The sequence below is a fragment of the Gordionus sp. m RMFG-2023 genome, chromosome 3 (genome assembly GCF_954871325.1).
Source record: "Gordionus sp. m RMFG-2023 chromosome 3, tfGorSpeb1-WG-v2, whole genome shotgun sequence".
NCBI classification, from domain to species: Eukaryota; Metazoa; Nematomorpha; class Gordioida; order Chordodea; family Parachordodidae; genus Gordionus; species Gordionus sp. m RMFG-2023.
In genome coordinates this window covers 28,480,898-28,507,857 of record NC_088777.1, presented here as the reverse complement: position 1 = coordinate 28,507,857, position 26,960 = coordinate 28,480,898, and the positions used below count along the sequence as shown (strand labels likewise).

The following is a 26,960-nucleotide window of genomic DNA, read 5'->3' as shown; positions in this document are numbered from 1 at the left end:
ATTTCTTAAGGAAGTTTAATTATATTTGTTTATTTAGATTTCCTAAGAATTTATGATTCAATCAGGGTTTTCAAATTTTTTTGTGGCCTTGGATGCAAAACATATGTATATAAATGTTTCTTTGTTTATACTACCTTAATTTATATATTTATAATAATCTATATATTTTAATAAAAATGTGAAATAAATTTTGAATAGTTTGCATATTTATATATTTTATATTTTATTCAAGACACTAGATATAAAAATAAATAGATTTAGAAATATTGCTAATCAAATTTCAAATTTATGATATAATTTGATTAAATCTATCTAATAATTGCTAAATAAATTTTGAATAGTTGCTTATTTATATATATTTTACAAAATAATTTTAATTACTACATTTTTCAATCTTTAATTATGAAAATGTACACCATAATAAGAGTATTAAATGTCTTATTTAATAAAATAATTTTAATTATATTCTTCAAAAATGGACACTAGAATATGGAATAATATAACTTTCTTATGTATAAATAAATAGAATTACAAAAAAAAACAAATCAATTTTCATAGATATAATTTCATTAAATAATGAGGTTTGATTTGCAGGTATATCTGTTGAATTTGGAGGCCACAATTCAATTTTCCATTAAAGTATAATACAATGGAGATACTTCATTTTTGAAAAAATATGTTTGATTTATATTTTATAGAGAAACATTCTATAATAATGTTAAATTTATAGATAAATATATATATTACTGGCTCTCAAGGCACCCTTTCCAAAAGAGTCAATATATCCAACAATGCATTTAATTTTAACCCACTTGCCTTCCTTTGGTAAAATTTTTTTAGGACTAAGACTATCCTCTATTGTTGGCTCCATGAATATAATGTAATCATACCATCTGTATGAGAGTTTAGAGCCAGAAGCTCCTGAAACTTTGCACAATTATCTTGGTCTTTAAAGTTTTGCAACTTCTTCTTTATTCATTATACAGTTGTATCATGCAATAGAAATTCCATCCCCAAGCTATTAAAAATATAATTTATCATTATTTATATATATTTACCTTAAACTACTGGTTAATAAACCATCTAATACTAATATAGAATTCGTATGGTCTGGACGCTGCTGGCTTCAGACCATTTGTTGAGTTTCCAGTAAGGTACAAAATTTTTTAGTAACCTTATCATCCCTTCTAAAATTATAATATGTATCCTAAAATTATATAAATATAAATTCCAAAATTATATAAATAATCATTTCTAAAATTATATAAATATCAATTAATATATTCTAAATAATATAATATCAATTAATATATGAAATAAATTATACCTACAATTTGTATCCATTTTTAAATTTTAGCGCAAAATTAAAAAAGCATAGAAAAAATCTAACCAGTTTGCTTTTTTATTAACGTTTGCCGTAAAAAAATCCAAGCTGCACTCTACCATATTAGCTTTTAAAACGGAGAGTTGCAACGCTCAATTTGTGCGCACTATAAGTATCATTATATGTTAATCATACTATATAACTGATATAATGATTTATGATGTTTAATATATAATCATACTATATAACTGATATAATGATTAATTGATGTTTAATTTAAATTAATATGATTGCAATATTTTATAGATGCCTCGGAAATCTTCCAATATCTGGAAACATTTTATTAAAGATAGAGCTAATAACAAGAAAGGATACATATCAATATGCAAATATTGTCAATTAACATATAATTTCCCAAATTGAACAAAGATGTCTCAGCATATCAAAAAATTTCAAGGGTATATTAACAGTTTACAATTTAATGAAGTTGATCGTGATAATAATAATTCTACTGAAGAGGATGTTGTAGTATGTTTACCAGATTCCAGTAATCCTAATAAAATTATATCCCAAAAAAACATAAATAAAACCATTCTAAATACTTTTAAAGAAAATACCAATAATTTTAATGCTGGCACATCTAAAATTAAAAATTTTTTCGACACTATAACCGAACAAAATCAAACGCAACTTGACAGTGCTTTGGCATTGGTTATTTTTATGCCAAATTGCCCTTTTAATTTAGTTGAAAATAAATATTTCATCAATTTTTTAAAATTAATGCGTCCAGCCTATAAAATTCCTTCTAGACATGCAATTAGTAAAACATTACTAGATTTTGAATACATTAAAGTGAAAAATATCATTAACAATAAATTCAATAATTTAAAAGATTTTACTCTCATAAGCGATGGCTGGACAAATATTCGCGGAGAGTCCATTATTAATTTTATAATAATGACTCCAGAACCAATTTTTTTTAAATCCATGGACACAGGTTCCAGTGCTCACACTGGTGAATATATCGCATCTGAGTTGATCAAGGTAATAGAAGAAATTGGTTGAAAATTTATCTCACTAGTAACTGATAATGCAAAGAATATGAAAAAGGCCTGGAGTCTTGTTAAGGCAAAATATAATTATATTGAATGCTTTGGATGTGCCGCACATGGGTTGAATCTGCTTATTAAAGATTTATGCCAAATACCTTTTATTGAAAAGATCATCAAAAAAACCAAGCAAATAATTAAATATATAAAATTTCATGGTATTTTATTAGCAACTTGAAAGGCAAATATTGAAAGGATATAAATCTTCCTTAAAAATTCCAAGTCCGACAAGATGGGGAGGTTTTGTTATAATGTTGCAAAGTGTTGTGAAAAATAAGGAAGTTTTGCAAGAAATTGCAATATTTACAAACAAACAAAGAAGGCTTATTATATTAGACAAAGAAGGATACTGGGATAAATTAGAGTCTGTACTGACCTTTTTGGAATTTATTTATAAGAAAATTATATTTGTAGAATCGGATTCAGCGGTATTATCTGACGTTCCAGAAATATTTTGGGACATAAAAGATAAACTCAATTCATCAACTTTTATTTTTAATGAAAATCATTTGAAAAGTGTTAAGATGCATATTAAAAAACGAAAGAAATTTTGTTGCCGAGAATATCATTATGCAACAAATCTTCTGGATCCTCGATATTATGGTGTGAAATTAACAGACCGTGAATTAACAGCAGCTTTAAATATAATAAATATTATTTCAGGCCAAATTAATTGCCATATTGTAAAAATTATGGGTAATTTAGCAGAATATCGCTCAAAACAAGGTTTCTATAAAGGAGCTGGCATATGGGAGAGCTCAATCCATACCAAACCACTCATATGGTGGAGAGGGTTGTGTACAAATCAACCCCTTTGTCAAGTGGCAGTAAGATGTCTTTCGATACCACCCTCAAGTGCCTCTTCAGAAAGAGTCTGGTCAGTATTTGGAAAAATTCATTCAAGAACGAGAAATAGAATAAAGAATGAAAGAGTCGAAAAATTAATATCAATAAGGCATAACATACATTTAAAGGATCATACAAATACATCAAGTTCGGGATATCATTAAAAGAGTTCAGATTCCGATTTATCAATATCAAGTGATAATGATGATATTTCAATTTCATCCCATGAAGATATTGATGCTATTCCATTAGCATCCCAAGAATTTTAAATATAATTTCTTATACATGCCTTTTGTAATTAATAAAGTTATTCAAAAAATGATGTTTATAGTGTATTTATTTTTGTCTTTATTGTTTAATTATATTATTTTCCCTTAGTTCCCCAAATTTAATAAAGTTATTCCATAAAAAAAATTGAAAGGTTTAAAGTATATTTTGTGGTTATTTTTTAATTTTCCGTTATTTCCCGTTTTTTCCCGTTTTTTCCCGTTATTTCCCGTTTTTTCCCCCAATTTTCCCTTTTTTCCCCAATTTTCCCGGGGAAATTTCCCCTGAACGAATTTTCCCGGGAATTTTACATCTATAATCTTGTAGGTAGCACACAAATAAGTAATGGAACTTTATAAACTATATTTACATCAGAATGACATAATTGAAATGAATATATATATATTACTTTTTTCTCTTTCCCTTTCTCTGTTACAGAATCGGCACAGTAATCATAATAAATTTTAAAAAAATTTTCAATGAAGGACCTCAGTATTAAAATGATCTCTTTAAATATAAGATCCCTGAATGTCAAATTAACTATACTTAGTCAAGTCATGAATGATTAACATTATGATATCCTCCTTTTACAAGAAACCCACCTTAAAGTAACTGAAGTAAAGAACCTCTTAGATTATACCTTATATTGCAGCTCGAACGCTGAACACGTATGGGCTGGGGTGGCGATTTTAATACATAATAAATTAATAAAATTCGTAAGCTTCAACCCAATCTCCAGTCGAATATGCTGCTTTACCTTAAACTTAGGATACAAAAAAATTCATTTGTTTAACGTACAGTTAAAACCGTTTAATTGCATATCGCTTAAGTGCAAAAACTTTTAAATGCGAAAAAACCCCACGATTTTGATAATAATTACTATGGTATAATGTTAAATTACATTTATAATTTCGAATCGGTTAATTGCGAAATATCGGATAATTGCAAAATTTTCAGGTCCCATTTATATGACTATAACGGTAATTTAATCGGATAAGTGAAAAAATAAAAAAAAATTATCGAAAAAAATTATTCATCATTTTTATTATTTAACCTTTTTCCATTCATTCATTCGTTACCACGCCAGAAATTAATATAAAAATGGTAAAAAACACATTCCATACATTAACCCTGAAGCTTAAAAAAGAAATAATTGATAAATTAAACACTACATCAAAAACACAATTAGCATCAAATTACAATTGCCACGTCTCGAGAATCTACCGTTTAATAGCGAATAAAGAAAATATATGCTCACAATTTCTAAGGAATAAACCTCCTACAACTAAAAGAGTTAGAATGAGTTGTTACCCAAAGACAGAAGCAGCTTTATTGGTTTGGTTTACCCAAATGCGAAGTAAAAATTGCAGTCTAAATGGGCCAGTGATGTTAGAAAAAGCTATATTTTTTAGCCAAACATTCAATGAAGGTAATTATAAGTTTTTTTTAATAATATATATATATAAATTATAGGCATTCCTACTAGCAGCTGGTTGCAGAGATTTAGGAAAAGACAGAATATAAATTTTCATAATGTTTGCAATGAAAAGGGGAGTGCAGATATTATAATGCAAATGAATGGAGCAGAAATACACTCCCATCTCTGATTAAAGATTATCAAAGGAGTAATATTTACAATTGTGATGAGACGGGACTATACTACCGAGCATTACCAAAGGGCACAATGGAATTTGGTGGAACTCAGCCACTGGGCTTCAAACCAGACAAGGAAAAGGTCACAGTTCTATTTATCATAAATGGGGATGGATCTGATAAAAAGTTATATGTTGTAGGGAAATTTAAAAACCCTAGGTGCTTTAAAAATAAAAAATTACCAGTAAAATACTACTCCAATAAAAGCAGCTGGATGACAACCTCAACTTTTGAAGATATCCTAAGAGAATGGGATTCCTCATTAATGAAGAAAATTTTATTGTTTTGTGACAATGCATCTTGTCACAAAATAAAATTAAAATTTAACAATATAAAATTAATTTTTTTACCAGCAAATACAACATCATTAATTCAACCTTTGGACATGGGTGCAATTAGATCCTTTAAATGTCATTATAGATAGGGTATCATGAGAAAAATGATAACATTGATGGAAGGAAATGACACCAGCTCTTTTTATAAAAGATTTACACTCTATGATAGCCTCTATCTTATAAAATTTGCATGGGGTGAGGTGACAAGTACCACAATCATAAAATGTTTTATTGAAGCTAAATTTTTTGATAAGTCTATGCAGTAGCGTACGCAGGAATTTGGTGTGGGGGGGTGGGATAATTAAATTTTTTTAAAATAAAATTATTGTTATTTAAAAATATCAAGCATAAATTTATTAGGACTAATAACTATTTCTAATATACAAATTTAAATTAATATGAATTATAAAAAATTAAATATATAAACCGATATATAAAAATAAATTTGATTTAAAAAATATTAAACGAATATAACCGGCGGCATATAAATACTTTAAATAAATCTGAATTATAAAATATTAAGTGGATATAACCAGGATATGATGACTATAAAATAAATAATCCATAATAGAAATTTAAATTTTTTTGAGCTTTTAAAATTTATATATAAAGTATAAAAAATCTAAATGTTGTAAATATGAATAATGTAAAAGAAAAATATATAAGACATTAAAAAATGATAGCACAAAAAATATTATAGAAACATTATATTTTTATAATGTAAAATCTAATCTTCTTTGGGAGGGAGCTAATTTTTCAATTATCTCATCCGTGTTTGGCGTCAAATGCCTATGAATATTCAAAAGGGCCAGACCATTCAACCTACTTTCAGAAGTTGTACTTCTTAGGTAAGAGAATGTTCTCTCATTAGTTGCAGTACTAATGGGAAGAGTTGCTAATATATATAATAATTTCAATATATTGGGAAAATAATCTAAAAGATGTTTGAAATGATGCAAAGCATCATAGCATTTTTTGGGACTATATCAACCATAGTTAATCTTTTACACCATAGTTGGCATTCAGCTAATAAAGCATCATGAGATACATTAATGTCTTCATGATAAAAATCTTCCAAATATATATTTTTTTTCTATCACCATCTGAAAAAGGTTCAGAGGGCTTTTGCGGAAGTAATATCTGCAGATTGATAAATGTTTCTTGATAAATTAAAAACCTTTCATTTACTTGGGTTATAAATGTATCCAAAAGTGTTATAAAGACATTTATTTTATAATATTCTTCTATTGACCCTATACTAATATTTGGACGATAAGTTTGCCTTACTGTAAGTCGAGGGAGACAAATATTGAACTCGTATAGCTCTGCTTTTGATTCAACATTAATATATAAAATATGAAATTCCTCATCAGCATTAGCTCTAATTTCTTTGAGTTCTAATGAAATTGTCTCTGCTATTCTCATCATCTCAATCAAATCAATATCAGGTTTTTGAAAAGTATTACATAAAATAGTTGTATAATTAAATAATTTATCAATACATTCTAATGCGAAAAAAAAATTTGGTATAAGTATTGAATCCAGTAACTTGCTTGCTTCTGAAGAAATATCTTTTTCAGACATTGTGATATTTCTATAAGAGCATTAATAATCGGCTCTTCTAACTCGATAAAAGCTGTTACTGCTTGATGTCGAAGACTCCATCTTGTTGGACAAGCTTTTTGCAATTTTTTCCTCCTTGTTGGGCAAGGAGTTTCAGATATAATTCTGTTCAAAACATTTTGACGCTTGGGGTATCTAAACATCTCATAGATGCTAGATATTTTAACTGATATAAATATAAAAAATTTAATTTAATAATTAAAAACCTAAGCAATTTGATATCAATGGTAAAGAACATGAATCCGATATTGCTAAGTTGAGTGAATGGGCAGCACAGTGGACATATATAGCTGTTGGGCATTTTTTTTTAATAAATGCCTGAAGCCCATTGAATTGTATTGTCCACTCATTGCACGTGTTCCATCATACCCTTGCCCACGTATCATATTTATATTTAGCTATATTTTTTAAAATAATTATATAATAAGATTAATTATTACTTTTAATTTTTTAAGATTCACAAATATTACATCAGCTAAAGCAGACCCAGTCATGCTTGAAACAGGAATAAATTGGAGAAACATTTCTTTGATAATGTTTTTATGAGTATATACATATCGCGCACACAACGACATCTGCTCAATGCCAGAAATGTCCGTGGTCTCATCTGCCAAAATTGAGAAGCATGGGGCAGAATTGATTTCAACAATCAATTTTTCTAAAATGATATTGTTGCAAATATCAATTATCTCATTTTATATCCTAGGGCTGAGATAAGTAGCATTTTTATTGGTACTAATGAGGCTCTCTATTAATACAGGATTTCCTAATGCTTTAAATTTTAAAAGTCCACGGAAATTACCTTCGGCTTCCTGAATCCTTGTAGCCACGAAGTGCTAGGCCTTGCAAGCCACAATATAAAATAGCCTCAATAGTTAGTTTTATCTTGCCTCTATTTTCTTTTGCAATTTTAACCCTATTTTTATCAATTATTGATGAAAAGGGAATTATATCCCCCTTTCGAATTGATTCTTTTGAGGAAATCAACAGTTCACAGTTTTTGTTTATTAAATTATCATACTATACTTTTTTGCTTTTTGGCATGATTTTCACCTTCAGCGTTTTTTAAAAAAAGTCTAATATCCATGACTAGAAATTTGAAAATTATAATACCGGGAAATTTAAAAATAATAGATAAATATTACGTTACAAGGAAAACTTGAAAATTAATTGATAAAGTAAATTAGTAAATGAAAAAGGTAATAATATAAAAATTTAAAAAGAAATAGATATGAATAATTATAATAAAATATAAAAATATAAAAAATAATATTTTTGAAAAAATATGTCCGGCATCTGCATTTTGGCTTTGGGGGGGGGGGGGGGGTTTGTCCCCCTGCCCCCCCCCCCTTGCAGCGTACGCTAATGAGTCTATGGCATTTGATTGGGAATCGGTGGATGATATAGCACTAACTGACAACGAAGAAGATGAATTTGATCCCATATTTGAAGAATATGCGTTACACGATGATGATGCTAGCTGCCATGGAATTTTGGATGATCAGGATATTTGTAATCAGATAAGATTAGAGTTGGAAGGTTTAATTACTTAAAATTTTAATTAATCTTATTTTTTATAGAAGGTTATGAAAGCTCCGAGAATGACGAAGGGAACCTAGAGATATCTGATCATTTAATTACAAAAAATCAGGCTCTCAATGGTTATTATACTTTTCTTGAATATGCTCATGAACATCTAAGGGATCAAGATTCACTAAGAAAGCTAGAGAATATTGTGGAAAAAGAATTATTTACTCCAGAGTCTAGCCAAACCCTTATCACAAAATATTTTTATTAAATCTTACATTACTTTATAATAATTGTGATGCATGTATAATAAAATTAATTAGAATAAAATCTTATGTTAACAAAGCATTAATAAACTTTCATTCCAGCATGGTCTGTTAATACATTTACATTTATAATATTAGAATTCATAAGATTTGAATAGGCACAGGATTTTAAATCAAATATCATGTGAATGAAAACAAAACACTTAATTCTTTTATATTAATCTTATTGTTTCCAGTTTTTTAGGCAAAATATTTTAAAATTTGGCTTTAATAATAAATTAGAATTTAAAAAGTGATAATATAATTGTGTAAAATTATATTTCAGTAAATTTAATGAAGGTAAAATGCCAAAAGTATTTAAAATTAATGGAAATAAATATTAGGGTATTGTAAAGGAAAAAATGTTATTATCTTCCACAAAAGCTTTTTTTTGCTTTAATTCTTACATATCTTAAATAAAAAATGAGATAAAATCAAGTAAACAAATTTAATTTGAAATAATTTTATTCAATAAAAAATTATTTATTAACAACTATAATGCTAATACATAAATAATTGCAATCATTTTATTCAATAAAAAATAATTTATTAACAACTATAATGCTAATACATAAATAATTGCAATCATTTTATAATTAAAAGTCTTGTTTTCTTTGTTCCTTTCTGTCTATAATCATGTCTAGATCTAAAGAAAATATAAATATATTTATCAAAATATGTCAAATTACTTTCAAGTGCTTCAGATATTTTAATATTATTTGATTGATCTAAATTTATTGAATACTTTTTATAAAATAATAACTTGATGAATTGACATAAAAATATAGGATTATTGGTGGGAAGAAAAAAAGAATTCGGTACGAAACAGCGAAAACCAAAATAGCGAAAAATAAAAAAACATTCCCATTTATGTATGACTACACTAAATAATTTATAAATTTAAATAATACATATTTTATTTTTATATTAATTTTTTAAAGATATTATAAAAATTTTTTAATCTAGAGCAATAAATATGTATTAAATTTTTCCCATAATATAATATGTCTCTAAAACCTGTAATTATTAAGATATATAAAAATATTAAAATATCTTATTGATATATATTTCTTTTTAAAGTCACATCCTATAAGTAAAACTATCATAAAACTGAGAATTTAGGTTGTTTAATTATTTATATTTTAAATAATAACTCATTTACATTCACGATATATATAAACTATTTATATATTCCATAGAAGGATTCATCATTTTTATTTGCACTGGATAATATATAATATTATAATAAAACAATCATATAGAAACAGAATAAATAATTTATATAAAAATTCATATAAAATATAGATCTCAACAATATTTATTATTTACATTTTAATTGTATGGATAGTTATTTGATTAATTGTTTACATTATATATATTAGCACTTAAAAATAAAACGGTGACATTTATAAAGGTATACGTATTAAGAATATTTAATTGAACAAATTGCGATATATATGCCGAGAATAATGTTTATAAATAAAATATAAATCTAACATTTTAATTTAACAATTTTAGAAATTTCATCCAAAAATGTTAAAACATCTTCGGTTCCTTCATAAATATCGGTTAAGTTAGCGATCTTCCGATCCTTTATTTCATATGCGTAATTAATACGATTCACAGTTGACCCATTACTGGTGGAATCTTCTAAGTGATTATTAGTGTGAGGTCCTGCTACTCTATACCTAAATTAAAAATATATAAATTTGATAATATATAATTTTGAATCTTTTATACCTTGACCAACAGAAAAACCAAAATGATCACCTCAAATACCGATGCCAGTCACTTAAACCACTTTAACTTTGAGGGTAATACGATAGAGTTAGTGTCAGATTTTAAATACCTAGGAACCAGGATAACATCATTAGGCCTCACTTTTTTAGATACGAAATTGAGAACGAATAATGCTAGACTCCGCTATCATCAACTGTCGAAATTATGGTCATCCAACCAAATATCAACTAATTTAAAAATAAGACTCTTCAAGTCCCTAATTGTACCCATTTTTACCTACGGCCTGGAGACTTGGCAGGACTCAAAAAGTAACATCAACACAATTCAGACATTTATAAACAAATGCCTTAGAAGAATCACCAAAACGTATTACCCATACAACACATCAAATACAACGCTCTGGAATAGATGCGACATCCTATCAATCAATCGTCTCATACCCTTGAGGAGACTAGAATTACTAGGTCATAGCATAAGACACTCGCAGGAAAATATGATATTCTCGTCCTTGAAATGGTGCCCTGACGGTAGGAAGAAAACTCCTAAATACTATTGGTTGGCGAAATGTTTGAAAGATATGGACCTGATTAACCTCTCGTTTGCAGATTTCATGGCGCTCAGCAAAAACAAGAAACACCTAAAGGAACATTTACAATACATGTTAAAATATGGCCTAAATTAATATTGAAACCGTTAAATGGAATAAGTATATTTGATAATGAATAACCTGAACAACAACAATATAACTTAACTTCCTTTTATTAACCCACGACCTTCTTTTCTGGACACACGATATCGGCGACGATAACGATAACAATTACGAAACTATAAGTTGTATAATGGACAATGAGAAGATAAACTGGTTATAATAATAACGCAATAACTCGGACGAACCCAAATATCATTGGCACAGCACATACAAGATCTACAGGACATACGATATTTGGCACACCGAACAACAAACAAGGAATCTTCATGCAAACTTAACATAAACTCTCAATACTTACCAAGATATAAGGGTTATTATTTTTTGTTGCCTCACTAAATACCACTTAAGGATGCAGGTACATTTTTTTATATGATATTATTTTTTTTTCCTTAACACTATTCTGCCGGTAACGGAACTAATACATCACCATTATTGTACTTCTTACTTCTTCACTTTTCTAACTGGCTACATAGTGGTACCGTCTACTATAATAAAACGGGTAGACATCATGTATGGGATCTATATACTAGTGAAAATACATGATGCACGCTACGGTGCAATTTCTGGCGTGGTAATGAATGAATGAATGAATTTTCGTAAGATGTCTAAAGGTGCTATAAAAGTTATCAAAGAAGTATAAATATTCTTAATATAAATAAATGTTGTACCCTATAGATAGATGTTGTTGTGGTAAATAATCCTAATGTTTTATTTTTTATCTTGCAGGTTTATTATAAAATAATATCTCTATGTTAACCTCTTATTAAATAAAAATTAGTTCCCCAACAAACCTTCAAATACTACTTTGAATCAGGAGCCTATTTTATCGTCACGACTTTCAAATTTGAAAGATGAAGTGCATTTTATTTTCTCTACATTTAATATGAACATTTTTTAAGTTGGAAATTCATGTTGGACTTGACCCATTTCATTCAAGTCATTATGATCAAATGAAAGGGGAAATTTTTGGTAAAAATTACTCAAATATTGAAGAAGTTTTACCCAGCAAATATTTAGAAAAGTAATTTAAAATTTTTTATAATATGAATTATTTTATAGAAAATTGTACAAGTCTCAACATACATTATTAGAGGCACAGTCTAACTGCTTTGTTGGAGTTTTCAAAAATGGTAATATTTGTAAAAAAATAATTGATAGTCTAAAAATAACTTGTACCTCAAAAAATAATTTTATCCTATATCATCAATCTTACTACAAAAACACAACTAACAAATGGTAAACTAAACAATAGAAATTTTATAATTTAATAAAACTTCTATACTATACTTATTTTATAATTCGATAAAAATATGTATATATTTCATAATCAATAATTTTATTTAAGCCTTTGAGGTATGGAAAAATAGTGCCAATAATTTTTTATTTTTGCTAGAAAAGTTTTATTTTTATCTATATTACTTGGGGACCTGCAGAGGTACCAATTGCACAGTCTGCCCTGGATTTGTAAAAAATATTTTTTTTAAATATGCATGATAACTCCTAAAAATAGAAAAGCCTTTTATTCTACTAAAATGTTTATAGCTCTATATGTCTTTTATACATTATTCATGATATTTAAATAATTATTTAGCCATGCCAATTATTGAAAAAATTATTAGAAAAATAGTAAAAGCATAATAGAAAATAAAATTTTGAAAATTTGAAATATTAATTTTGATAACCAATATTTAAAAAAATTTAATTTTTCTACAATAATTATCAACAAAGTTATTAAAATTAGATTTAATATTCAAAATAATTTGGCTTTTAATTTAAAGCTTATTTTTTAAGGTAAAAAATAGATTTTTGTTTATTAATCCGCATTATCTCTGTGGGAAAAGCAAGAGATAGCTACAAAAGGCATCATGATGGTTTTGGGAGAAAGAAATGATGAAGGAAAGCATGTACTGAAATTTGACCAAGCCTTCAACCTTGTTTTAACCAACACCTACTATAAGAAAAAGGACAGTTATTTAATAACATATGAAGGTGTAGTAATACCAACTACTAATTATAAACAATACGACCACTGATTTATATTTCAATTTATTTTTGATATCAAATTTTTATTTATTATTTTTCGAATGTTCGATTCTGTTTTTAATATACAATATACATAAATAATCATTTATTAATTTATTACATTTCCTTCAAACAATTTAAAGTTAGATTTCTTCAATAAATCTCTTTGTAGGTTTACGGTTTCTTGATGAGCAACGTAATGTGGTATTTGTGTTTGTATTTGCTTCATTCACTGGCACAACCATTTCTGTAACTTCCAAAGAACTTTCATGATTTGGGATAACTAAACGATTTCTTAACTGATCTGCATGCTTCCGTAATGTTTTCCCGGAAGATTCAACAATATAAGAATAAAGTCCTATTCTTTCTTTAATTACTCCCTCTCTCCAACCATTGGTATTTTCATTATTTAACCATATAGGTTGTGAGATTTCAAATTCTCTTTCCTTTGAATGTAAATCATGATGAAGGCTTTGTTTATCATTAGCCCTTACTATTTCGTGTTCGGCATTTGGTCGGATCCAATCCAGACTTGTTTTCAATTGCCTCCCAAACATAATTTTAGCAGGAGATCTCCCTGTGGAACTATGCTCTCCCAATCGGTAGGTTGTTAAAACCTGTGTCATAGCTTCTTCAGGATCGCTAATTGAATCTCTCGTTGCATAAAACCGATTTTTCAAAGTTCGTACTGTACGTTCAGCTAATCCGTTAGTTTTTGGATGATAGGGTGCTGAACGTATATGACGTATGTTATTTAAATCACAATACCGGAATTCCCCAGATAAGAATTGTGGTCCATTGTCTGACACAATGTACTTGGGTATTCCAAACCTAGCAAACCATTTTTTTAGTCGTTTTATCATAGCATCAGCAGAGGTATTTTGCATTAGATCAACTTCTAACCATTTGGAATAGGAATCGACACCTATTAGCCAGTATCGCGAATCTACTGGTCCAGCAAAATCAATATGGATTCGCTCCCAAGGTTCCTTTCCAACAGTCCAAGAATATAGAGGTACTTCTTGAATACTAGGTCTATTTTTCTGGCATCCAGAACATATTTTGATAAAATTTTCTATATCAACATCACATCTGGGCCACCAGCAATACAATCTAAAAATAGATTTCATTACATTTTCCCCAGGATGTCCCCGGTGAATCATTCCTAACACTGCATTTCTTAATTTATTAGGAATAACCAATCTCCCATTCCATTCTATAATATCACGATCGACAGAAAGCTCTTCCCGTCGATTATAAAAATTAACTATTTCTTTATCTTTATAACGATCAAAGTTTCGCCAACTTTGCTGAATATGTATGGCTACTTTTTTTAATATTAAATCTTGCTTCGACTCTTTTCGTAGAATATTTTCTGACAATTGCATATCATCCAAATTAATACTTCGAATATCCAAAGCATGTTTAGAATCTTGATTCTCTTCCGTGTCTAATATTGGAAGCCTTGATAATGCGTCGGCGATTACATTTTTATTACCAGGTCTATATTCTATTGTAAAATCATAAGAAGCCATCTTCCAGGCCCAACGTGTCAAACGATTATTAGAAATTTTAGGTAAATCGCGTTTCTCCCCAAATAATCGCTCTAATGGTTTATGATCAGTTCGAAGTAAAAATTTTCTACCATAAATAAATGAATGAAATTTTTCAATACCAAATAAAAGTGCTCGAGCTTCTTTATCAATCGGAGCGTAGTGTTTCTCTGATTCTAATAAAGTACGTGACGCGAACGAAATAGGTTTTGTCCTTCCGTCTACTAATTGATGTAACAGCACAGCCCCTAATCCTGAATCAGATGCGTCGCATTCCAAAATTATAGGCAACTGCCCGTTATAAGGAATTAACGTTTCCTCGGATGACAATAATTTCTTAACCTCATCGAAGGAATTTTGTTCATCTTTCGACCACTGCCAAGGTACTTTCACGCTCGTTAATCTATGTAGTAGCGCCGCTTTAGAATGTAGATTGCGAATAAAACGTTCATGATAATTAACTAGTCCTAGAAAAGATCTAAGTTGTTGTATATTTTTAGGTTTTGGTGCATTTCGGATAGCCTTCACCTTTTCCGGGTTAGGATGTATACCGAATTTATCAATTATCACCCCTAAAAATGAAACCGATTTTTGTAAAAATCTCACTTTTGTTAATTTCGCCTTAAGACCTGCTGCATGTAATCTGTCTAACACTATTCGCAAATTATTTAAGTGCTCCTCATCATTTCGACCAGAAATAATTACGTCATCTAAATAGCAGAGTTGTTAAAAGATACTTTTTAAATGGATCTAGATACAGATACAGATACAAAGTCTCAAAAGTTATCTAGATACAGATACAGATACAGCGTCTAAAAAGTTATCAAGATACAGATACAATTTTTAAATGTATCTGTATACAGATACATTTTTTTATGCTCTTATAGGTTTGCATAAACCTAAATTAATATTATATTGTGAAAATTCATGAAATGAGCTAAAAATTTATTGACGCGATATAACATTTATCAGAATATAACTAAAATTATAATTTTAATATAATATATGAAAATATATGATTAAATAATTATTAGATTTCAGTAATAAAATATTTTCAAAATTTTGATCATTTAGGCATCCTCGTTTATCTGTGAAGACATTTTTAGCAACACTAAATAGTCTTTCCACAGGGGCGCTTGAAGGAATTGTAGTGTTATATTTAATAAATAACAATTTTATATCAGTTCTTTAAAAATGCTAAAATCTCTACATTTATTTTTGAAAAAGTTATTTAAAATTTGTTGATTATCAAAATTTAAATCATTATTAGAAATTATATCTGCTGTAGGGTACTGAAAAAAATCTGAAATTAAATTATTTGTTTTTTTTGGCAGGTTATTTGCTTGCAGTGAGTTGATGACTTTGATAATTCACCAGCTAATCTTTGTATCAATTGTTTTCTTTTATAATGGCTGCATGCCATCTATAATAAAAGCAATAATTAAATCATCTATAGTGCCTTGAGTTAAAGTCAAAGGTCTTTTAGCAAAAATATTATTGGAGGATGAGCCTTGCCAATATTTTCTTTAGTATTTTATTTTCCTTCCCCTTTTTTATTTTTGTTAACAAGGTTGGATATTTTCTCTTAAAATTTTAATTAGAATTTTAAATATATAATATCTATACCCTTATGTGCTTCACGATATTGCACGTTGAAGTCATACTGACGGATATTTTTGTATTTTTAGGTAGACACGGCAAACCTTTTACCATCAGAGAATTAATTGTTTTCTTTGTTTTGAGATATTATTTTAAAATATGCTCAATTTGGCCATGGTAAAGCAATAGAACTTGTTGCTTCCTCTTCTTCATCGATATAGATCTAAATAAATATATAAACTTAAAAATTTAGTTATAAAATAAAATTTACCATTTCCATATTGTAATATTAAAATTTGTATGGTTTATTGATAAACTCGGACATAATATTTAAATTAATGAATATTTATATATATTTTTTATATATAAGTTTTAATATTTTATGTATATATAATTCTTTATTATAGTATTAATAAATATTAATATATAATATATATATATTTATTTATTTCATAAGCTCATATGAAATAAAATAAATTTTACAGTCAAATATTTTTATTTATAATAAAAAAAGGGGTATATAAAATGTATCTTAAAAAGTATCTAAAAACAGATACAGATACCTCTAAAAAAATATCTAGATACAGATACAGATACCTTTCTAAAAAATCTATCTTGATACAGATACAGATACTACATTTTTATATCTAGATACAGTATCTAGATACTTGTATCTAGATACTTTAACAACTCTGCTAAATAGACACCAGTCATTTGGCAATCTTTTAGTAACTCATCCATATATCTTTGAAATATAGTTGGTGCACTTGCCAATCCAAATGGCAATCGTCGGTAACGGAAATAGCCCTTATGAGTCACTATCGTTAGTAGTTCCTGGGATTCCAATTCTACTTCCATCTGTAAATACGCATCTTTCAGATCTATCACGGTAAATTTATCACCACCTTGGATTTTCTCTAATAAATCGTCTAAGGTAGGAATAACATGATGGTCATATAATAAACACGGATTGAGTGTAACTTTGAAATCAGCACAAATTCGAATATCGCCATTACTCTTGCGCACATTTACGGTTGGCGTTGACCACTGTACCCTGGTTATAGTCGAATCAATCTTTTCAATAATTCCTGCAGCTACTAATCGGTCTAATTCCATTTCAATTGCTTTGCGAAGTGGAAATGGTACCCTATGGGCTGGAAACGATCTTGGTACAGCGGTATCCTTTAAATGTATTCGCACTGCAAAATCACGTATATGTCCCATCTTATCATCAAAAATTTCTTGATGTTTATTAATCAAATCTCGAATTCTAGAATCTAGTGTTATGCAACATTTTTCTTTTTCAATATTGTTGACCAAATTGCGTACTTGTTTAATCATAACCTGACGAGGCATTTCTAAATTGAATGCTATAATCCATGGTAATCCGAAAAGAGGCACCCCAGTTGTATTCATTATTACCACTGGTAGAGTCCTTGTCTGTGATCCAATTCTAACATTGACTTGGGTCTCGCCCTTAACGTCTAACGGATGATCACCATATGCAGTCAATGGACTGGTTGGCCTAATTTTTGGTCGCCCAATACTTGTCCATATATCAATTCCTATCAATGACGCTTGTGCACCAGTGTCAAAATCAAATTCAACATCTAACCCATTTATCTCTGCAGTTAGTTTTGCTCGATTCTCTCGATTTTGTTGAATCTTCCAAATATTATGAATAGAATCACTTGATGACACTCTTATATAATTTAAATTCTTTGATTTACAGCAAACTGCAAAATGACCAATTTTTTTACATTTATTACATGCCGCATTTGTAGCTGGACATCTCACTTCTCCGTTATGAATAAAACCACATTTATAACATTTAAGTTTATTATAATCTTTATCATTATTATATTTGTATTTATTATTCTCTTTATCAAATGTATTATTATACTTGACTTTATTATAGCCTTTATCAATTGTAGTCGTCGTTTTTATTGGATGTTTATAATTATTATCATTATCATTTCTTTTGTTATTAACATTTATCTTATTAACAACTGGCATATTTTTATTTGCCATTTCTTTATCTGCTCGCTCAGAAGCTAATGCCAGATCAAGAATAAATTGAAAAGTCAGTACATTATTATCTCTATCAAGACCGTCGGGATATAGAGCTCTAAGATCTCTTTCCAATCCCGGTATTTCCATGCCAACCATAAACTGATCACGTAAACGCTCGTCAATATCATTAAGATAATGACAACGCTTGCCAATTGTTCTAATTTTATCTGCAAATTCAGTTATGGTTTCAGTTGTTCTCCGTAATCTAACGAAATCAAATCTAGAAGCAAAAGCTGTTGACGTCGGTTTAATTAGTTTAAAACATATTGACTTAATTTCCTTAAAAGATAAAGTTTCGATCGAATCAGGATAACAAAAACGGTCCACCAACTCAATATTCTTATTGCCAAAAAATGTTAAAAATATATCTTTATATTGACATTCAGATGGGCTTACGTTTTTTAACCGAAAACTGGCTTCCCATTGAGAAAAATATCTGTGGATAGAAGTATCCAACTCGAATTTATCAAATTTAATCGTAGATAAATCGGCTATTTTTTTTGAATCTCCATTTAAGGAATTATTTTCTCCATTTAAGGAATTATTATCTCCATTTAAGGAATTATTTTCTCCATTTATCGTCGCCATTTGTAGTAATACCAACTACTAATTATAAACAATACGACCACTGATTTATATTTCAATTTATTTTTGTAATCAAATTTTTATTTATTATTTTTCGAATGTTCGATTCTGTTTTTAATATACAATATACATAAATAATCATTTATTAATTTATTACAGAAGGTACAAGGAAAACCCATATAGATTACATGCTTATCTCTTGCAGAAGATTAAAAGATGTAATAAACTGCAAAGTCATCCCAGGAGAAGATATTGCCACACAACACAAACTACTAGTCATGGATTTACACATCACAGATAAATCCACTCAAAACAAGATAAAACTTGAACTATGCATCAAATGGGGTAGATTAAAATCAATGAGAGATGCCTTTGCAATTAAAGCAAACATTGAAACAATAGATTCCTCACAAGTCAGTGAAAAAATGTGGACAGACCTTTCATCCAGATTAATAGACACTGCCAAATCGACACTAGGCTTGACAAGGGGAGACAACAAATCATACAAAGAACTATGGTGGTGGAATGTAGAAGTACAAACCACTATACAGGAGAAAAAAGCCCTATATAAAATATGGTACAAATCCAAAAACCCAGATGACAAGACAAATTACAAAAAATCTAAGAGTACAAAGGCGGTGGCTACTAGGGCATACGATGACATGTATGAAGAACTATATTAAAGAAAAGCAAAATAAAATATACAGATTAGCCAAACAGAGAGAAAAAAATTCTAGGGATATAAACGGAGCTCCAAAAGTAATCAAAAATAAAGATGGGAAATTGATAATAAAGGAAAAAGAAATAATGAATAGATGGAAGGAATATTTTCAGGAGCTTCTCAACTTTAATCCCCACATACTACATCTAGATGAACACTCCCCATGTCAAAACCTTATACAACCAATAACAGAACAAGAAATAATCACATGCCTCAAGCATATGAAAAACAACAAAGATAGGGGTCCAGATGATATTCCAATAGAAAGCCTTAAAGCACTAAGAGATGATGGAATACATCTCCTCACAAATCTTTACAATAAAATACTGGGAAATGAAGAGATTCCTCAAAAATGGAAGCAGAGCTATCTAGTTCCTATTTTCAAAAATAAAGGGGATCCACACAATTGTCAAAATTACAGTGGCATAAAACTAATGTCACACTATCTTAAACTCTACAAAAAAATAATAGAAAAAAGGTTAAGAGACATAATCGAAATAGGAGAGACTCAGTTTGGCTTTATGCCTGGAAGATCAACAACTGATGCAACCCATGCAATTAGGCAATTGAGTGAAAAATACAGGGAAAAGAACAAAAAGCTCTCATAGTCTTTTTGATAGAATCCCAAGAAAACTTATCTGGTGGGCGCTACGCCACAAAAAGGTTCCTGAAAAAAATATATAAGAATAATATAGGATATATATGTATATGGGCCATACAACAATGGTCCGTATAACAACTGGTACTTCAGCAGGCTTCACAATAGCCGAGGGAGTTCATCAAGGGTCGGCTCTCCGCCCACTTCTCTTCAAAACAGTAATAGATGTATTAGCACAGTCTATACCATAAACAGTCCCGTGGAATATGATATTTGGAGATGATATTGTGATACTTGCCGAATCCAAGGATGAAATGAAAGAAAGATTAGTGAGTTGGATAAATATCCTAGAAAAGCATGGACTAAAAGTAAATACAGAAAAGACGGAGTATATGGTGATAGGAGGAGATTAAAAAGAGAGCATTGATATAAATGAATGGCAGATATCGACAATTGAAAAAGCAAATATTTGGGCTCCACTATATAAACAAACGGCACAATAGAGAAAGAGATAAAGAGTTAAATTAATCAAGGGTGGTTAAAGTGGAGATCTTTATCTGGAGTGCTCTTTGACAAAAGAATCCCACACAAATTGAAGGGAAAAATTTACAGTTCCATAGTACAACCAACTATTCTATATAGTTCGGAAACATGGCTAACCAAAGAATCAGACGAGAGAAGTCTATAAACTATGGAGATTAGAATGCTGAGGATGATTGCTGGGGTAACAAGAAAGGATAAGGTGCGAAGTACAAGAAAACTAGGAAGTTTAAAAGTAGTGCCCATCAAGACTAAGATAATGGTAAACAGACTTAGGTGGTATGAGCACACAATGAGAAGGCCTATGAACTACATAGGAAATAAGGTTGAGTTTGGAAGTGATGGGCAAACATAAAAGAGGAAGGCCAAAACTTCAATTGGGCCATAAAGTTAGAACCAATATGAAGAAATATAAATTAGATAAAAGAGATAGTATGAATAACATAAAGTGGAGAGAGATATTGAAGGAGCTTACCACCAGAAAAGGTGAAAGCTAAAGAGAAAAAAAAAGGATCTCAGGTAATATAATTGCTAATGAGCTATTTCTTTTTAGATATTACTTGAACATATATAACATAATCTTACACATGTCATTCATTCATTTACATAATTTCCAAATTAACTTCTCCGTTTAATGGCAATTTTCAGTTTACCCAGATTTGACAGTTTTCCCTCTGATTTTTCTTTTCCATTTTTGATGGTCCTGAGCATCAGTATTTCTAAAATTTATCTTTCTCATATCCGCTGCTATCACTTATCCACGTCATCTTGGGCCTTTCTTTATTTCTCCTCCTACTTCCCTCAAGGTTCATCCCTTTAGCCAGTTATCTTTTGTCTTACGTTCCACATGCCCAAACCATCTTAGTCTTTTTTCGCAACCACTCCAATCATTTCTAATTCTTTCTCCTCCTTGGTAGTTTCTTTCTCTCTTAGAGATACCCCACACTTCCCTCATCTCTGTTCTTTCCAATTTGGCTTCATGTACCACTTTCATTGCCCATGTTTCTCTGCATAAACTATACAACTCTTCACACAGATTACATGAACTTTCTCCTTTAACTTCAGAGAGACTTTTTTATTTGTTAGAATATAGGGGTGTACCGATACCACTTTTTGGAGGCTGATCTGATATTAAATTGATACCGGCCGATTACCGATCCGATATCTTATCTAATTTTGTATTCTGTAAAGTTACCAATGGTTTTAATTTTTAATATACTTTTTATTAGTATAAAATCTATAATTTAACTATACCATAACATGTCATTTAAATATATTATAATGATCAGTTTAGTTTATATTCAATTCATTTGCAATTCTAAAAGAATATATTATATTTTTATTAAAAAATTACTTATTTATGTAATAAGTAATAACATTAATCTATTTACATAATAAGCAAATATATTATAAAATTTGAAATAAATATTTAAATTAATATATCTAAGATTTCTTTTTAAAAATACCAAAATTTCCAATCAGAGGTCAGTCTGCGGTGATGGGGACCATATCACTAGCTTCACTAAAAACAGATTCTAAGAGATTATTGCACACTTTTATAAACAGAATGCAAAAAATATAACAATATGGCAGAATGTTTATTAACTAATTATTACTATTAAAAAAATTAAACTTAAAAATGGATTTCGATTTTATTTATAAAAATAAATGGTTTTTAGATATTACTTTTTTTTTAAATTTTATAATATTTTATTTTTGTTAAAAACGCCATTTTGTATTTGATCGGATCGGAAAATTTTATAATATTTGCCGATAACCAATATTTTAAAATAGGTGAAATATTGGTACATATCTATTAGAATGACAACATCTCTCTGAACTTCTTCCTAGTGTTGTTAAACGGCTCTATTTGAGCCGATTTTTAAAAATGGCTAACTCAATATTTTATCCAGAAAAATATTACTCAAACCTGATGATTTTGCTCATAGATGGAACAAAGGTCGAGACATCTAAAATCTCTATCCTTAGGCATTATTTTTTTAGCTAAGATATTGAGTTAGACGCTTTTAAAAATCGGCTCAAAATGAACCGTTTGCAACAATACTTCTTCCATACTTGTCTGGCCATTGCAACAACATATAATCTATGCCATCGTCTGTGTTTAGCATATCACCCAAATAGCAAAACTTTTCCACTTTTCCCAGAGTTAATTAATTGCCATTATCCAAACCACCATTTTCTACGTTATCAGTATTATGTACCCCTTTTATGCACGTTTTACAACTAGAGGTCATTCTTGCTAACATCATACTTCCTTTTATCCCGCTACATCTTTTATGCACCCATTTCTGGCACCTGGTTATTGAATTAAATTTTTAGCAACTCCTTACCCACATACACCACACGGCCTGTTGCTGGATTCCTCCGTCTTCAGATTTTCCCACCAATCATCACCTTTGTCTTTACTACATTCATTTTCAGGTCCTTTGCTTCCATAGCCATCTTCCATTTACTAATTTATCCGTCAATTCTTCCTCACTGTTTGCCATTAATACAAAGTTATCTGCATATAATCGCTCTCAAGGAAATCTATCACGCATCTCTCTAGCCACCACATCCATTACTAAGATAAATAGTAACGGACTCATCATGGATCCTTCACTCTCTTCATATCCGTATGACAGTTTGTGCTCCTACAACATTGCCATCACTGCCATAACCAACCAGTCTTCCACGCCAGATTTTCTCATGGGCCATCTAGCAACCTTGCACGGCACTCTGTCAAATGCCTTCTCCAAATCAACAGACGCATAATACAGTTTCTTTTCCTTTGCAAGATATTTCTCCTGTATTTGTCTCACCACAGAGATTGCATCTGTTGTGCCTTTCCCTGTTGTAAAGCCAAACTGCATTTAATTAACTTTCATTTTTTCCCTTATCCGCTTCTTTAACACCCTCTCAATACTTTCACTGCATGTTCCAAGAGTTTAATGACTCTATAAGACCCGCAATCTAAAAATCACCTTTTCCCTTAACTGGAATAATTATACTTCTCCAATCCTCAGGAATAGTTCCTTCTGTGACAGTTAGATTGGTTAAATTCATTTACATTTAATTTTCTAAATCATCAGAACCATCAAATATTCTAATATCACTTTTGTTAAACCCGCTGCCTTATCTTTTTTTATCTTTTTCAATGCTCTCTTAATTTCGTCCTTGACAAATTTACACCCTGAACCTTGCACAACTAATATTATTATCCCAATCATTCTATTCGTTCAAAAGTCCTTCCATGTAGATCTTCCAGGTGTTTTTAATACAACTACTATCAATCATCATTTTTCCTTCCATATTTCCAAACATTTAACACCTACCCCATCCTGCCTCTTTTTTGCCATCTGCTTTGACCACTGACCATATCTCCCATTCCTTCGGTGCATTCCATTTCTTTAACAAACTCCTGCCTTTGTTCTTCTTGCGCTTTCGCTATTAATTTATTGGCATTTCTTTTCGCCACCTTGTAAATATCGTTATCACTATTTTCTTTACTATTATACCATTCTTTGAAACACTTCCGTTTCTCGTCTACAGCTTTCGCTGCCTTCGGATTTTACCACCATGTCTCCTTTTGTCTAGGTGGCCCTTTTGTCCATCCACATACTTCCTCAGCTGTCTCACCCAAGCTTTCTTCATGGTCCCACTTGTCATTTATCACAGATGTCAGTGCCACCTCCGCCTCTCTTATCGCCAATGTCATATTGAATTGACGTCTAGTACTCACCTTCAATTTTCAAATCTTCAGCCTTGCACAACTTTCTTTTAGACATCCTGGCACCTTTAAAAGTGAGATCTCGTATAACTAGTCTAAATTGATGAATACATTCTTCTCCCGGTATCACTTTGACATTTTTTACTATGTTTCTATCACATTTCCTCACCAATATTCCACCGCACTTTTAGCACTACCCGACTTGTAAGTCACCAGCTTCTCTGATTCTTTCTTAAACATTCTATTACAAACAATCATATCCATAGCATCACTAAAATACAAAATTCTCTCCCCTTCCAGATTTCTCATCCCATAACTAAATCCTCCACACAATCCCTCAACACCAGCCAGGTTAATTCCCTCTTCATTTGTCAGTTTTGATGTCACCTCCAATAGACTTTTCCAAAATGTATCTTTCTCTTCTTCACTTCTTCCAATCTGAAGAACATATGCTAAAATAATATTGCATAGCTTTCTACCAAACATCATCTTGATTATTATCTGGTTATCTAATCTTCTCCTTTCAATTACTTTATCCATCAATTTCTCTGCAACCAATACACCAACCCCAGGCTTACCATCATTACTTCCTTGCTAGAAAAATTATACTTTTCACTAGTCCTGCCAATCATTCTAGCGCTATTACCTTTCCATCTGGATCTATGCGCCTTCTATGCAGTGCATCGATCACTTCTCACTCTTCCCGTCATGTTCCCAACATGCAACTTTTACTCCATCCCCTGAACTGGTTTCTCCACTTATTATCAGGTCGTTTATGACCGTCATATGTTTCATTTTCACGAATCATGGTTCCACCAGGTTTCCCATACTTCTTTTTGTCGTAGGTGGATGAGGAGGCCCACGGGATACTTGGGACTGTACCCCGCCCATGCTTTGCTGCAGGGATGTGAACCCTAAATCCTCGTATTTTGGCTGTACCCAAACCCGGACTCGGAGTGTTTTTAAAAGCAGAGGGTCCAAGGGTTCTAGGTGTCATCAATATTTTAAAAAAATAAAATTATATTTTTAAAATATAATATAAATTTTATTACCTTTTTTTGTGGAATCATTTATTTTATCTTCCCGTTTTTCTTTCAATTTTCCTGGATTTACATTTTATTTAGAGATTGATATTATAAATTATTTTCTAGTGTAGGTAATAATTTATTATGTAAAATTATTAATATGCTATATTATAGAAATACGTTGATTATTTTGAAAGTGAATTATTTTGTAGTACAAGTAATAATATTTTAATTTAAATGATAATGCACAACACGCTTGTCCTTAATTTGTATGATGCTAGAACGATTAAGTTTGAAAGATTTCTGTAATGATTTTATTAAAGGAGCATGTGAATCATTTTGTCGAAAGATGATTGGTGCCAAATAAAGGACCTTACTAGTGTATTAGTTCCTTTAAAAATAACGATATTAAGATTACAATCAGAACAATTATGTTTATTTGATTTTTACGGCATATGGATTAGATGCCGATTAGATTTAGAAAAATTTACAGTCCTTTTTATGCGAAATATTAGAAAACATGAAAATTTGAGAGCAACAATATTTGCAAAATAGTATTGTATACGCTTCTATATATTTAGACCCTCGATATCAAGTTTTGGTATTGAGCCAAAACAAATGGCTAAAGACTATCTTAAGGATTTATGGCACATGCAAAACTCCATTATTTACACTATATAGGAAGATACACAATACCTACTGCTTGTAGTGATAATAATAATTATGATAGCAACATTGATGATCTTGAAATTTTACTTTTAGATAGAAAAAAAAAATCAAATTATCAGATAGAAAGGAGGATCAAAAAATGCCTATTGTATCTTTAATAGAAAAGTTCTCAGAAGTTAAGAGAATAAATAAGGATACAAATATTTTAAAATTCTGGAAGAAAATTCTTCAATATATCCAGAATTATATATCTTATCTACCAGAATTATATATCTTATCTAGAATCTTCATAGCTGTACCGGCGACACATTTTATAAAGATAACTATCTATTTTAGGTAAGGGTAGAACGTGAATTTTCATTTTGAAATATATATTGTCTAATTTACGTGGAAATCTCAAGGATGAT

The 26,960-nt window shown here is 29.8% G+C and overlaps 1 protein-coding gene and 1 long non-coding RNA gene across 4 annotated transcripts in view; one reads left to right on the top strand and one right to left on the bottom strand.

The window, feature by feature from the left end:
* The first annotated feature begins 11,996 nt into the window (after nt 1-11,996).
* Nucleotides 11,997-26,960, top strand: part of LOC135925714 (DNA-directed RNA polymerase III subunit RPC5-like) — a 40,546-nt gene continuing 25,582 nt past the window's right edge. Inside the window, exons 1-5 of one of the 3 annotated variants that reach the window (XM_065461174.1) lie at nt 11,997-12,072; nt 12,114-12,164; nt 12,217-12,294; nt 12,338-12,459; nt 12,498-12,568. In XM_065461174.1, coding sequence (XP_065317246.1) covers nt 12,025-12,072; nt 12,114-12,164; nt 12,217-12,294; nt 12,338-12,459; nt 12,498-12,568 — 370 coding nt within the window. In that variant the 5' untranslated portion in view covers nt 11,997-12,024. The remainder of the gene's footprint in view (nt 12,073-12,113; nt 12,165-12,216; nt 12,295-12,337; nt 12,460-12,497; nt 12,569-26,960) is intronic. The other 2 variants (XM_065461173.1, XM_065461172.1) reach the window with 2 other exon arrangements.
* Nucleotides 16,471-16,934, bottom strand: LOC135927254 (uncharacterized). Its single transcript, XR_010572016.1, has 3 exons — nt 16,884-16,934; nt 16,640-16,835; nt 16,471-16,597 (listed from the first exon to the last, which is right to left on the bottom strand). It is a non-coding gene; the product is annotated as an uncharacterized LOC135927254 (long non-coding RNA).